Source organism: Labeo rohita, chromosome 9, assembly GCF_022985175.1.
Source record: "Labeo rohita strain BAU-BD-2019 chromosome 9, IGBB_LRoh.1.0, whole genome shotgun sequence".
In the NCBI taxonomy this organism is placed as follows: Eukaryota; Metazoa; Chordata; class Actinopteri; order Cypriniformes; family Cyprinidae; genus Labeo; species Labeo rohita.
Window position 1 is genome coordinate 35,118,619 of NC_066877.1, and position 16,552 is coordinate 35,135,170.

The 16,552-nt window shown below is 32.3% G+C and overlaps 1 protein-coding gene and 1 long non-coding RNA gene across 2 annotated transcripts; one reads left to right on the forward strand and one right to left on the reverse strand.

Annotated features, from left to right (window-relative positions):
- Positions 1 to 675: 675 nt before the first annotated feature.
- On the forward strand, positions 676 to 16,542 carry dct (dopachrome tautomerase). Its single transcript, XM_051119950.1, has 8 exons — positions 676 to 1,128; positions 2,652 to 2,951; positions 5,217 to 5,317; positions 6,868 to 7,034; positions 8,612 to 8,791; positions 9,207 to 9,342; positions 9,446 to 9,644; positions 15,192 to 16,542. The coding sequence occupies exons 1-8, from the start codon at positions 840 to 842 to the stop codon at positions 15,365 to 15,367; spliced, it is 1,548 nt and encodes a 515-aa protein (XP_050975907.1). The 5' UTR covers positions 676 to 839; the 3' UTR covers positions 15,368 to 16,542.
- Positions 7,168 to 9,547, reverse strand: LOC127171372 (uncharacterized). The gene is made up of 3 exons (XR_007828507.1): positions 9,436 to 9,547; positions 9,195 to 9,339; positions 7,168 to 7,207 (listed from the first exon to the last, which is right to left on the reverse strand). It is a non-coding gene; the product is annotated as an uncharacterized LOC127171372 (long non-coding RNA).
- Positions 16,543 to 16,552: the final 10 nt, after the last annotated feature.

Below are 16,552 nucleotides of genomic sequence, written 5' to 3' on the forward strand. Positions count from 1 at the left end.
ACACTATAATAGTATATAAATAAAACTTAAATAACACAGTTATGCATTAAATGCGATTCAAGTGTCCAAATAATTTTTTGGGAGCTAAAATACTGAAATTAAAGCTAAAATGTAGTAAAAATAAAGCTAAATAGAAATATTACCAAAATAACAAAAGAACATAACAACATTACTAAAACAAACAAAAGTTAAAAAAAAATAAAATAAAATGTGTGTGGGTATTATGTAAAAGTATTTCTATTAATAAATACTATAATAGCACATAAATAATACTAAAAGAACACTATAATAGATTAAATGTGATTTAACTGTCCAAATACTGTTTGGAGTCACTTTGTCTGCGTCTGAGCTTCTTTTTTCCCGACTGAAACTGAATCATATGATTTACATATAACAATATTTCCCAGAAACTAATTTCAAAACCATCCTTTGATTTTAGCCGAAAAACATCAGTGCATGAGATGGAAACCTACATATATTTTACTCATGTCCGGGAGTGTGATAACATTACATTACATTATCTGCTCTAGATGAGTTGAATCCATTGAGAAGCATTTCCTTTAGGGCTTTTGAGCAGCAAATAGTTTCTTTGTGTCAGGTGACTACCACGGGACAGCGTAATAATCCTCCCATGTTCCACTTGGCAACAGCATATAAAGCATTGATTGACTTGAGCTCTGTGAATATGCATGTAATGCGTGGACGGAAACCATTACAGACCGTCAGCCGTTACCGATACGCTTAGACCCGCGTGTAATCAGTACAAACACATTCATTTGTGATTAGTTACGGCATTTGCTGCGCCATTTGAGGGAGAAACAGTATAAGATTTTCCAGATATGAGGACATTGATTGTGCTGGGTTTGATTTACAGTCTGGGATGTATTTACCTGACTGAGGCTCAGTTTCCCAGAGTCTGCTGCACCGTGGAGGCCATCGTGTCTAAAGAGTGCTGTCCCCCGCTGGGATCGGATCCGAACAATGTGTGTGGGGTTCTGTCCGGCCGGGGAAACTGCAGCGACGTCCATGTGGACTCTAAACCCTGGGGAGGACCGTACAGGTTAAGAAATGTGGACGACCGGGAGAGATGGCCGACTAAGTTTTTCAATCGGACCTGTCGATGTTTTGGTATGTAAAAAAAAAAAAACTAAATTATTTTGACTTTGTCAAATTGTTGAAACTATTATGGCTGTTCGCATACTTAATCAGGTTATTTTGTATGAGGTACATGGATATCAACCTGAAATACATCACATATACCAATATATTTTAGAAATTTAAAAAATGCATATATGGAAACTATGTAGTGACAAAATATGCATAAAAAAAATATGCAACTTATTTTTTTCTTAGTTTTTAATGTATATGTGTGTGTGTGCATGCATGTGTACATATACAAAATAGAAACTAATAAAAATACATATTACATTTATTAATTATTACATTTATATTTATATATGTTGGAGGTATAGGAGCTATGTATTGACAAAATATATTTTAAAATGTACATTTAATTTTATAATTTACATGTAAGTTTATTTGTAATTATTTTTAATTATACATATTTTAAATATTTTAGGATATATATTAAAAATATATAATGCAATTTATATAATGAATTCACTATATATAATTAGTCATATGTTCTAACAAAGAATTCATACAATACATGTGTACAATTATATAAATTTATAATCAAATTCTAGAAACGAATTTTGTATAATATGAATTCATACTATATTATTAATTATTAACATATATTAATAATAATTATTATTAATAGCATTATTTTTATAATTTCATACTCACACGTGAGTGCGTGTGTACATACAATTATATAAATTAGAAATTAATAAAAAAAATAATTATTAAATTTATATTTATATATAGTTATGTAGTAAAATATATTGAAATGTATATATCATTTTATAATTTATATATAATTTGTAATGTTTTTAAAATTATATATATATATATATTTTTTTTTTCTAAAACAAAGAATTCTAAATACATGTACACAATTATACACATTTAAAATCATTAGCACATGAATATTTATTATTAATAACATTTTTATACTTATATTATTTTTATATTTGTATTATTTTTAATATTAATAATTTTATATATATACACACACACACACATATATACAATTGTATAAATTAGAAATTAATAAAAATGCATATTAATTTTTTATTAATTATTACATTTATATGTATACAGTATATGTTAGAAGTATAGAAGCTATATAGTGACAAAATATAAATTAAATGTATATATATTTTTATCATTTCCATATAATTTTATTTGTAATGTTTTTTTAGTTACACACACACATATATATATATTTAAAATATATAATGTAATGCATATAACAACAACATATAATGCATTTATTTATTTATTAGAATTTAACTAATTAATTTTTCATTTAACTTCAATTTCAACATTAATTATTATTTTATTTCACCTTTTAAATACATATATTCAAACGTGTCCCAATTTTGGACTTGTAGTGAAATTTATCCCATATCCTTTTACTAAAAAGGGAAGAGCCCCATATCTAGATATCTGAATATCACAGGGACACTTTAGCAACCACACGCCTCTAAAACTACACTTCACTTAACACATTCTCTTTTGCACAGGTAACTTTGCTGGTTATAACTGTGGCGAGTGTAAATTTGGCTGGAGGGGGCCGAACTGTGACCAGCGCAAAGCTCCCATTGTAAGGAAGGACATTCACTCTCTGACTGCCGATGAGCTGCAGGAGTTCCTGGATGTTCTAGATCTGGCCAAAACCACCGTCCACCCTGAATACGTCATCGCCACACAACACTGGCTGGGCCTGCTGGGACCCAACGGCACCGAGCCGCAGTTCAACAACATCTCCATCTACGACTTCTTCGTCTGGCAGCACTATTACTCTGTCCGAGACACATTACTAGGTGAGGAGCTGTGAACGCAGGACTTACACTGCTCCATAAACTGCTCTGCTAGATTAAATCATGACAAATCCTCCACAAATGAGTGAAAAGAAAATCTTTACAAAACCTTTTGGTGCTTTAATATTATGAAAAACGTTCATACCTTCACATTCTTCATCATTGATAAGCAATGTTTTAGTCACTATTATGAGCCCTATGATTTTGGTAGAGATGTACAATTAATCAAATCACAATATGGACTATGTCTATAAAAATTAAAGTGCAAAATATATGACATATGTTATATATATATATATATATTTTGAAACATAAAAAGATGAGGCTTAAAAATTAACAATCATGCGTGTTTATTTCAGCCTACAAGACACTAAAGTGAATATCAAAGAAATGATACAGTTAAATAAGAAAGTAGCCAAAATACAAACAGTAAATATTAAACAAACATTTGTTGCATAAATTCGTAACAACCTCGCCCAACCCTTGTCTGACGGCTCATCAAAATTACCGGCCCATCAAAATTGCATTTATTAAAATAGCTCAGTTTTGTTTTTAATAGGAATGTGGTTATATGTCTTTTAATTTCTTTATAAAGTTAATTTAGAAATATGTTTGGAACATGTTTTTTGTTTGTTAAATTAAGGTTTTTGCTTTTTAAAGTAAAGCTGCCAGAGGCAGGCAGTGAACTGATCACAGCCTATGTTTGATCAATTTTGCCTTCTCAAATCATCACGACTTGCCTGAAATAAAATCTTCAATCATATCACAATATTATTTTAAACATTTAACTTAGATAAATGCACGCTATTATGCGTATACAATCGTTTGTTGGAGAGTGGAAGCTAAATGCGCTTTTGCAGGACATGGAGGCGCCAGCGCAATCACTTGCAAAAAAATTAAAATACGGCGTAATCTTTGCTCATAAAAGTAAGCGTAATATATCATCCGGAACTGTAAAGGGTCTAATTTTATTTGCGTGCACTCACAATATCAACAAAATGTTGTGCTTTTGTAAAATAAAGAAAACACACAAGATGCGCTTTCTGATGTCTCTGTGTTGAACAGGAGCGCTGCACAAAAATGAAACTCAGCGAATACTAGCCTTACAGTCAGGATAAATATATCTATAGAAAGCTTTAAATTATTACTTTACTACTTTAAAACTAAAAAATTCAAATCGATAACAAAAACTCTTTCATTATCAAATCCGTAGAGATGCATTTCTCTCTAAAAGCGCGTCCAATGAGCAGACGGCGAGTCAGGATCGTCATCTTTGCGACACTGACTCAGAAAACACTAGTTTATTAAGAATTCATTCGAGTATCTCCTTTTTTCCCCCCAACACATTCATGGTAGTTTTCCCGGAGTTTGTAAGCTTTAGCCTATTGTGTGCGTCTGAACGCGGATCACTTCATGCAGCTGTGAAGGCACTTGCGCTCGCTGCTGCTGCCGGTGGGGACACTAAACACGGCCACGGCAGAGTAATTGTTGCAGAAACACTGCATTTTATGCTTGTTACAGACGTAGAGTATCGTCACATGCAGTACTGCTGGTGGCAACCAACCACTGCGGTTGTACGGTAGACCATCACAGCCCTAATATATTATGCATTTTAAATCTCTGCACTTTGATTAATTCAAAAATGAGAACAAACTGTTCAATTTTAATTTCACTACATTTTAAAAGATGCTTTATGCCATCATTTGATTATCACCGTTTTTGATAATATATCTGTATTAAATCATAAATTCATGATTCCAATTAATTGGACATGCTTTTTGATTAAAAAAAAAAATTCAGTTAACATAAAAAAAAACTTAAAAAATAAAATAAAATAAAGAGAGAGAGAGAGAGAGAGAGAAAAAGAGAAAGAGAAACCAAAAAAAAGTAAATAAGAACAAAAGAATTTGGGTGGGGAAAAAACGTATTGTATATTATTGTAAAAACTGCAATAAATTATTATATTGTTAAAGTTTCATGAATTGATTAGACATGCTTTCTGATTGTTAAACTTTAATAAAACCATTCAAGCAAAATTAAAACAGAAAACATGGAATTTGGGAAAAAATACAATGGATTTTTCTCTTTTATCTTTAGATCAACATCAAAAAAAAAAAAAAAAACAAATTAAAAAAACAAAAAGAAACAAATTCCTTTTGTGTTACTCCTTGGCAAACAAAGCTCATTCTGACTTCTGAAACTGACATTATGTTGTGTATTTTGTGGTTACTCACCTGACTTTACTTTTGATGTGCTCTTTTCTGGCAGGTCCAGGACGTCCTTTTAAAGCCATTGACTTTTCCCACAAGGGTCCGGCATTCATCACCTGGCACAGATACCATCTGCTCAGTCTGGAGAGAGAACTACAGGTCAGATCAAGCATTACCATTCCTGCATTTATTTCAATAAAGTCTAAATCATCAATGTCTTTTGAACATAATGTCCAATATTAAGAAAACTAAGCATTAGGACATTAAGGTTGTGCATTAAACAGTCAAATTTTACCAACAGAGCGTGCACCAATATAACAATAACACAAAAAACAACTGGAATTATCAAATAATTTAATTTGTGAATAGTAATCATTGTGATATTTAGTAATCGTAAGTGTGGGATTTCTACAAGATGCTGCATAGCGAATTATCACTGTTAAAAATGATCAACAAGTCATGGCAACTAGTGTTGTCACAACACCAAAATTTTGACTTCAATACGATACCTGACTATAATATCACGATACTACTACTGAAATGATACTACGAACAAAACATAGAACAATAGGAAAATTAATTAAATGATAGTTTATCCAAATGGAGATCACAGTTATTTTATCTATTAAAACAAAGCATTTCATCCCCTTTTAAAAAAAAAAAAATAAAATAAAATAAAATAATAATAATCACATGCCAGTGCCACTACACAGGATTATTACATTAAAAAAATATGTTATCAAAAAGCATGTCTAATTAATTGAAATCATGAAACCTGCAGAATTTAGCAGCAATTTATTACAAGTTTAACAAAAATTATGTTTTTAAGGGCCTGTGAAATACATTTTATTATTTTTCTCATATTCTTGTTTGTGAATCTGTTTTCCATTCATTTTCTGGATTCTATTTTAATCGTTTCATTATATTTTAATAATCAAAAGCATGTCTAATGAATTTATAAAGGATCATTCGATTTGATAAAGAATTAATTTATTATAGGCTATTTATTTATTTATTTTTAGAAATACTGTGTTGCGTATTTACAATTTGGCTGAAAACACAGCGAGCGCCACGCGTATGTGTGCAGTAAACTAAACTGCACATCTGTGCCATTCACTAACACAGACATGCAGAAATACGGCTCTTAATAAAATGCATTCTTAAAGTACCAGTACTAGTAAAAAGTGGAATCATACTGTTTTTAAAAGCAGGGTATCGCGATACTTTTTAAGTACCGGTATATCGTGCAACACTAATGGCAACATATTTTTTTTCATACCTTAATCAAATTCAAAATACAAAAATTAAGTATCAGTAAAAATGATTTTCCATTACTTTCATTGAACCAGTTTTAATAATTTAACCAATTTCAACTTCAGTTACACAAGATTCAAGTAGCCAAGAGTTGAAGTGACTTTTATACTCAGGTAATTTGATAATTATATTATAAAATGCATTATTTTTCAAAAATTGCAAATAAAACAAATTACTGGAACACATTTTACAAACAAAAATTGATTGTTGAAACTGAAATTATTTGTAAAATGTACTAGTTTTTGAGCTGAATTTCTTCTTCCCAGTGTTATAGTGCCTCAATGAACACGTTTACATTGTTATTCTGACAAATATCATAAGCTAGAATTTAAATGACTGTTTCCTCTGAAAACCTGACTTCTAATTCAGAAACTAATCATTTCTTCCCATTTTAGAAACTTACAGGTAACGAGAACTTTGCTGTCCCGTACTGGAACTTTGCGACGGGTCGGACGGAGTGTGACGTCTGCACAGATTCTATGCTCGGAGGACGGGACCCCAGTGACCCGTCCCGTATCAGCCCTCGCTCCAGGTTTGCCCGCTGGGGAGTGGTGTGTGACAGGTACGTTTACTGGTTAGTTATAGCAGATAACCATTCAAAAATAGCAATGAATTCTGATTTTAAAAAAAAAACGGTTTAATCAGTGACCAATTTTTGAGGCTTTTAAAAGTGTGAAACAGACTTATATATTTACCCATCCGCTGTCTTTGACGTCACACAGTTCAGATCAGTCACTAGGAGAAGAAAAGCAAAAGAGTGAAAGCTGATATTATCATTTACTGCAGGGAGGAAAAGTAGCATCAATTTTCAAAAGTATAAAAAAATAAATTAAGACGAAAGAAAAATATATAGAGCGCTACTAGAACAATATCCTGTCTTGTTTCTCAACTCAAAACACTTGAGTTTTTGGTTTTCATTTTGTTTTTCCACATTTTTAATAATTTTATGTACCCATGTTAGTTTTTGTTTATAAATATTTATATTTACCTTTTTTTATTTGTTTTAGTTTGAGTGATTTTATTTTTTTTTTAATTTACATGTTTAACCTAATATTTACATTTGAAGTACTATTTTAATAACATTATTTTTCAGGATATATTTGAATTACTGAATATATGTAAACTACTAAAAAAAAAAATTTATAGTTTGATTTAGTTAACAATAACAAAACTGTAGTACATCAGAAAAGCAAATTTGTATATTAGCATTAATTTATTTTAGTTAAATTGAATAATTATAGCTATTATAGTTTTTGATACACTGAATTTCTTGTTAATTTTAGTTAAAATTGTAGTAATTTTGTTGTGTTTTTGTCATTTTTATAGTTGTGCTGTTTAAAAAAAAGATATATATATATATATATATATATATATATATATATATATATATTCTTTTTTAATTCAACAAAAATGCTGAAATAAGTTTACATTTTTATATTTATTTATTTTATTTCAGCTACCATTGATTTTATTTCAAATAATAAAAAAAAAATTAATGGATTTTTAGTTAAATATAATAACCCTGGCCAAAGCAACATTTAATGCAGCAATATTTTTAATTTAACATTTTTCCATCTAACATTTATATTTTAGCTTTATTTCAATTATTAAAACTATTTTTTAATAGTTTTAGTTAACAATAACAACACTAGTAAATCAGGTAGATGAACTTGTACATTAGCAAGGGCCTTGATCTAATAAACACAACACTAATAGGCACAAAAAAATATGCTTTAAATGTATTATGCATAATAAACAAAAGACACAAAATGCTTACTATATAAATCTAAAAACTGCAGAACATAATAACATCCAACAACAATTCCTGTAGAAGTTTGCTGATTTTTTTCTGTGATGATTAAATAAAATCTCTTTTTAAGATCTGATCTTCATAAATTGACGCTTGCACTCTTTCGATGACTTGAAAGTGATCAGTCATTCTTAACTGTTTTTTTAGGGAACTAGAGAACAATCATTTCAATGCACCAATATTTTGACAATAGGATCAGGTCAAAACGTGACCGACTCCCCAAGTAATGCGCTTACTACAAAACTAAGTAGCACAGTTACTTAAAAACTACTAAACTGCTCCTTCTGCTCACACTGATCCAGAATCATTTCCATCTTCAATCATTTCAGTCTGGATGAGTATAATCGTCTGGTGACCTTGTGTAACGGGACGAGCGAGGGATCTTTGCGCAGAGGAATCATGGAGAGCACTAATGTGACTTTACCAACCATGAATGATGTCAGAAGCTGCCTGAACCTCAGAGACTTTGACAGTCCACCGTACTTCACCAACTCCAGCTTCAGCTTCAGGTAATGTATTTAAAAAAAATTCTAAGTTAAATATTATTGAACTACATTTTACAAGAAAATACTATTTCAGTCATTCTACTTCAAAATTCCATGTTTAATTCAATGTGTAACTTGACATTTCTCTGTAATTATTTATGAAATTTACTAGCAATTTCTGAGTGAAAATTGTTTTTGCAATTTTGGGTTTCTGAATAAAACTGAGCTGTTTTTTTCCTCCAAATTCCTCCATAATCAGACTATACAAGCCATAAACGTCTGATATATCAAATATAAAAACATAAAACACATATTCAAACTTTGTTAATATTTAAAATGTCAAAAATTAGTTTTTTCTGACTATTATTTCATAGGATTTACAGGCTCAAGCTGATGTATGTGACTCCGTTTTGAAGTTTTATTCTACCTTTCCTTGAAGGAACGCACTGGAAGGATACGATAAGCCAGACGGTGAGCTGGACAGCTCTGTGTCCAATTTGCACAACCTGGTTCACGTGTTTCTCAACGGGACCAGCGCTCTGTCCCACTCCGCCGCCAATGACCCAATCTTTCTGGTAATATACAAAAAAGCACATTAAATGGCAAAAACATTACAGTGTTTAGTCTACATGAGCCCTGATTCTAGATAAAGACATGTTCTCGCTTACGGCCAAATAGGTGCTTCATGCATTCACCGATGCCATATTTGAGGAATGGATGAGACGTTCCCGTGAAAACGCCAGCTTCCCGGATGAGATGGCCCCTATCGGACACAACCGGCATTACAACATGGTGCCCTTTTTCCCACCTGTGACAAATGAGGAGATCTACATCGCATCTGAGCAGCTGGGATATTCCTATGCCATTGAACTCGAAGGTAACAAACATGCTGTCAATGCACAACTTATAGGAATAATCCCCTACAAAATCTAAATTATAAACCCATACTGATACTGATATACTAACATTTTTCAAGAACACTTCATAGTGACAACTATGTCAAGCTCCAAATAAGAAAAAAAAAATATATACAGAGTGTTTTCACAACGAGCCATTAATCCGCCATATTGGCGACACTAAACATAATGCCACTGAACCGAACAAATCGTGCATATTTTGATGATTATTGCTGTTAAAAATGGTCAATTATTGTCATGTTTTGGGCTGCACGAATCGGTCAGACTGGGAAAAACAATGCGAGTACTACAGAGTGCCAAAAGTTATAACAAATCAAGGAGAAGAGTGCAAAAAGCTAGGAAAATAGGCGTTTGTGGTTAGCCAAACAAACAGGATTTCCAGGGCACGAATCTTGACAACATTCATGTTTGTTCTTATCATTTCTGGCCAGGTAGGTGAAATATTAGGCTAATATCTTAATTAATATTGCTCGTACATATCTTTACCACATATTAACCTTAGTTTGTCAAAATATTGCACCCTTTCCTTCTTACGAAGTCCTTTTCTATACGATTTAGCAGCTTCCACACATTTTTTCCATGGTTTACACTGTGTGCAGAATTATTAGGCATGTTGATATTCTGGTCATATTTTTTTTTCCAAACACATTTTACCAATTCCAAACCACATCACTCTTAATAACTACTGTTAATTTTGTATTTAATCATTTATATGTGATATATAATTGTGCATGAAGCTTGGAAGTGAAAAACTCCTTATATTCAGGTGTGCATAATTATTAGGCATGTTTGCTTTTACAGATAAAATGAGCCAAAAAAGAGATTTAACCCAGACTGAAAAGTCCAAATTATTAAATGCCCATGAGAAGAATGCAATACTAATGCATTACAAGAATTTGCAAAGTTAAGGCTTGACCATTGGACAGCGAAATGCTTGTTGAGTCTGCGTGGTCAGAAAAAACAGGTGGAGAAGAAATGATGCATGTTAACTGCAAAAGAATTAGGAATTAAGGTGAAGAATTAGGTGTGACACCATCAGGAACCGTTTAGTCTCCAGCACCACCATTTTCCAGAACTGCAACCTACCTGGAGTCTTCAGAAGTACAATGTGTCAGGTTCTCAGAGACTTTGCTTGGTAAAAAATCCTAAAAAATGCCCCTGACTTAATAAGAATAACAAGCTGACGTGTTGTGAAATACATGAAGACAGTTTTTTATAGGCTTTATAGACAGATAAGTTGAGAGTGACTCTTGAAGGACAAGCATCACATTCTCTTGTACCTGTGATTCAAGAATTTATCTTCCAAAATCTGGCAGTAAGTATTGGGAGTTCATTTTAGTCCATCTCTGCAAGTCAGACTTTTCAGGATAGGAGACTAAACATGAACTCCCAAAATGTACTGCCAGATTCTGGAAGATAAATTCTTGAATTAGAGGTACAAGAGAATGTGATGCTTGTCCTTTAAGAGTCACTCTCAACTTATCTGTCTATAAAGCCTATAAAAAAAAAAAAAACTGTCTTCATGTATTTCACAACACGTCAGCTTGTTATTCTTATTAAGTCAGGGGCATTTTTTAGGATATTTTACCAAGCAAAGTCTCTGAGAACCTGACACATTGTACTTCTGAAGACTCCAGGTAGGTTGCAGTTCTGGAAAATGGTGGCGCTGGAGACTAAACGGTTCCTGATGGTGTCACACCTAATTCTTCACCTTAATTCCTAATTCTTTTGCAGTTAACATGCATCATTTCTTCTCCACCTGTTTTTTCTGACCACGCAGACTCAACAAGCATTTCGCTGTCCAATGGTCAAGCCTTAACTTTGCAAATTCTTGTAATGCATTAGTATTGCATTCTTCTCATGGGCATTTAATAATTTGGACTTTTCAGTCTGGGTTAAATATCTTTTTTGGCTCATTTTATCTGTAAAAGAAAACATGCCTAACAATTATGCACACCTGAATATAAGGAGTTTTTCACTTCCAGCCTTCATGTACAATTATATATCACATATAAATGATTAAATACAAAATCAACAGTAGTTATTAAGACTGATGTGGTTTAGAATTGGTAAAATGTGTTTGGAAAAAAATATGACCAGAATATTAACATGCCTAATAATTCTGCACACATTGTAGACAGAATAAATTAGCAGAATAAGGAATTCAGTAGCACAATCGATGCAATCAATGCTGTTGTTTACATCCGAGAATATCCAATATGGCTGCGCATCCGGGTAAAATTATATTGTGTCTACTCTAAATTATTGTTGAAATATAAATATGGTGGCTGCAATAAAACATTTTTATGACAGATTATCGTTGTGGACGTTGAATAATTTTTCTGAGGTAACTAAATGTAACGTTACGTTACATTGTTTACAAGCGGTTTCGACGCATTTCAGCAGTTTAAACACTGATTGAGCTATACATGATACAGTTCAAAAAGCTGTTCTGTTTTTTTCAACACCTTTTTAGTTTCATTCACATTTGTTTTGTGTTAAACTAAACTAACTAGTAGAGAAATAGATAATCGGTTGATGTGCCGCTTGTACTGAATCACTACAACGATATGTCACGCCATATTAAAGCGCGTAAAAATTACATTTACTACTTGAATGTACAGAATTTGAACTCTCAGACTTTGTTTTATATTAAAAGTAACAGTCCAAAGCTTATTGTGATTATCGGATGGCAGATGGGCTACAAATAGTTAGCCTACTTAAGTTGTGTTCCCACATTAGCCGAAAACTAGTTTAGTTTTTTTAAAGAAAGCTCCAAATGAAGATCGATTCTAACTGACAAATCGATATCAAGCAGTCCTAGCATCCACACAGGTGACATGTTTACCTGTTGTAGTTTGTTGGGCGCTTTCAAAGCACTCGTGAAGCTTCAAAACTTCTGTGAATCATTTGTTTCGAAACAGCGCGTGTATCGGTTTTGGCTAGAAGGGACCGGAAACTGACAATGAAATGAATTGTTTTACCTGTTAGATTGTGTTTTATTAACGTCTACACTTACCCCAACCCTAAACTTAGCCCTTACTATAATAAAAAAAACAGTATTATTGTTGTACAGTGTGACAAAAATAACGTTAGGTTGATGTGCGCATGCCCAGCAGACATCCCAAATCACGTGATTCAGCATGCGAGGCTTCATTACGTCATAGCCGTTTCGAAATTTTAGTTTGCCGTTGGGGTCAATGATCTTTGTGAACCTATTAATCATGCGTGTGGATTTAATACATTACAATTTCAATGAAACATTTGCAATTGGTTTCTAAAAGCTAATAGGTTTTAGTTGCATTTACGTCGCAGGCGTCACCAGCGTGAGGCGAAGCAGTGAATCGAAGCAATTTGATTCAAAGTAGGGATGGGCGGATCAATCCTGATGTTTCTTCCTCTTCTTCTCATGGCATTGAAATAATAAAGCATTATTTAAAAAAAATGTTTCTTGAGTAGCAAAGTATATTAGAATGATTTCTGAAGGATCATGTGACACTCAAGACTGGAGTAATGAGCTTTGATCACAGATGCTTTTTAAATTACATTTTTCAAAATATATTAAAATAGAAAATAGTTATTTTAATTGTTAATTTTCCCAATCTTGCTGTTTTTACTGTTTTTTTTTTTTTTTTCAAATAAGTGCAGCCTTTGTTAGCATGGTTAAAGACACATTACAAAGTCGTACTGACCTTAAACTTTTGAACAGTATAGTGTACCTGAAATATTTATTTTAATTAGGCTAGTTTGTGTAAGTAAATTTATTTAAACTGGTTGTTAAAAGTTCAAATTGGTTGTTATATCCTGTAATTGCTGTCTGTAGGAAACAATTTGTGCTAAAGTTAGGCCTTTAGGGGTACAACAGCCTGGCAGCTTTTTACACACACACACACACACACACACACACACACAAAGAACAGTTTGCAACAGTAACCATAGTATTTGTAGTAAAACTGCACTAACAACAAATTTACCATGGTTAACACTCTCTCTTTTGGCTTGCTTCCTTTTACCATGGTTAACACTACAGGAACATTATTTCAACCATAATATTTGTAGCAAAAACCATGGTAATAATAATTAATAATACTAATACTAATAATACTACTACTAATTTTTATTATTATTATACATTTTAGTACTTATGTAACACCATGGTTGTTTTTGGTACTAGTATGCTCCCTGGCTTTTAGGGGTAAAGAAAGGTTACTGTCCAGTAAAGAGCTAAAATACAAAATTTTAGTACATTTTATTTCTGACAGTGTTATCCAAAAAAAAAAAAAAAAAAAAAAACGCTTATGAAATGTTTAAAACACATGACTTTCAAATATAATGTTAAGTAAGTATAATTACTGATTTTATTCTTTTAATAATTTAAAAGATCAGTTTAGTTTAGAGGTATCGGTATCGGTATTGATATCGACGATACTTGGCTTGAAAATATCGGTATCGGATCGAAAATAAAATACGAGGTATTGCCCATCCCTAATTCAAAGCTTTGAAAACGCTGTACGGAATGAATCGATCCCGGTTAATGTAGATTTAATGTTATGCACATTTTTGCCACGGGATTAAAGAATAAAAAAAGGTAAGTGCAGCTTTTTCCTCACAATTCTAAGTAAAAAAAAAGTCTAAATTTTATGAACTGAATTTCGAGATATAAATAATTCCGAAAAAAAGCAAGAATTGTGAGAGAAAAAGTCGCTGTTACCTTTTATATTTCATGGCGGATTCTTTATCTCGGAATTCAGACTTTTTTTCTCCAGCATTATGAGTCTATAACTAGCAATTATTTGTTTATATTGCAACTGCAAGAAAAAAAAAGTCTGAATTGTGTGAAAAAAATATTGCAGTTATCTTTATTTTTTTATTCTGTGACAGAAACTGGCTTTTATATGTAGGTAAAAATTCTGTGTTCCATGTAAAAATAACACCATATGGGTTTGGACGACAAGACAATGAATAAATAATGACAAAATTCATTTTGGCTAAACTATTTGTTTAACAATATGTGACCGTGGACCACAAAACCAGTCGTAAGTGTCAATTTTTCAAAATTGAGCTTTATACATCACCTGGAAGCTGAATAAATAAGCTTTCCATCAATTTATGGTTTGTTAGGATAGAACAATATTTTGCCGAGATACAGTTATTTCAGTATATGGAATCTGAAGGTGCAAAAAAGCAAAATATTGAGAAAATCGCCTTTAAAATTGTCCAAATTAAGTTCTTTGCAATGCATAATCAAAAATTAAGTTTTGATATATTTACAATACAAAATGTACAAAATCTCTTTATGGAACATGATCTTTATTTCCTAATATCCTAATGATTTTTGGCATAAAAGAAAAATCTATCATTTTGACCCATACAATGTATTTTTGACTATTGCTACAAATATACCCCAGCAACTTAAGACTGGTTTTGTGGTCCAGGGTCACATATGACAATAATTCTAAATAAACATGGCACTATGCATTCACTATACATGTGTGTTTCTTCCTCAGAAACAGATAACAGGCCGGCCATGTTTCTGCTGGGCACCACACTGGGAGGAATCTTCCTCGGTCTGCTCCTGATGCTCCTCCTGTTGGTGCTGTACATCCAGCAGAGGAGAAAGCGCGAGTTCGAGCCTCTCCTGAACGCAGAGTTCACCACCACAAAATACACAGAGGAAGCGTAATTCACATCCACACACACACCTCTCAGTCCCAAATCCTCATGCCCTCAAATGCTGGCCAGGTAGGCACCTCACTAGGTTTTGGAACAGATCCGTTGCATGCAGAGCAAAACACTGATGATTGAGAAAATCAGTAAATCACAAACTCTTTTGATGGTTAGAGAGCAGCAATGATTCAACGAGTCTGCTGAAGTGTATCAGCTGCTATGAAATGTATAGAAAGCACTTGAACATGCAAATGAAAAGCACATATTTATATACACTGCAGTTCAAAAGTTTGGGATTAGTAAGACTTTTTTAAAGAAATTAATATTTTTATTCAGCAAGGATGCATTAAATTGATGAAAAGTGACAGTAAAGACATTTATAATGCTTTTCAACATACTAGAATGATTTCTGAAGGATCATGTGACACTGAAGACTGGAGTAATGATGCTGAAAATTAAGCTTTGCATCGCAGGAATAAATTACATTTTAAAATGTATTCACAGAGAAAAGTGTTATTTTAAATTGTAATATATTTCATAATTTTTACAGTATTTTTGATCAAATAAATGCAGCCTTGGTGAGCATTTAAGAGGAAATCTTACTGACCCCAAACTTTTGAACAATAGCGTGTATCTTTGATTAATAAAAAGAAAATAGTGAAAAATTAGCCTCATTTTTGTCTGTGTATGTTCTTAATAAAAGGTTAATCATTTACTGTATGCATAGTTTTCATATTTCTACATTACATTTTTCCTTAACTATGGTAAAGGTCAAATGTCTGTGCCATTAATTTTAAAGAAACAGTTCACCCCAAAATAACATTTTACAGTAGTTCATATGACTGGTGCTCAAGACTTCTGAAGTCATGTGGTGCTTTATGTAAAGAACAGATTAAAATCTGCTGCTAAATATCTTTCTGCCTGTTGGAGCTCATAAATCTCATTCATGTGACCGATCATTGAAAACAATGAGATTTAAGAGCTGCAGCAGAGAAGATTAACAATGAACCTTGAATTTAGTCTGTTCTCAGACTTTACAGTTTAACTGTACAGAAAGAAAAAGCTCAGACATGCTGCTTAGCAGCTTTGTGTTTCATGGAAGACAGAAAACAATAGAGTTTAAATGACTTAGTAAATTATGGCAAAATATTGATTTTTGGGTGAATTATTCCTGCAAATGCAAATAAACTCCAGAACAATC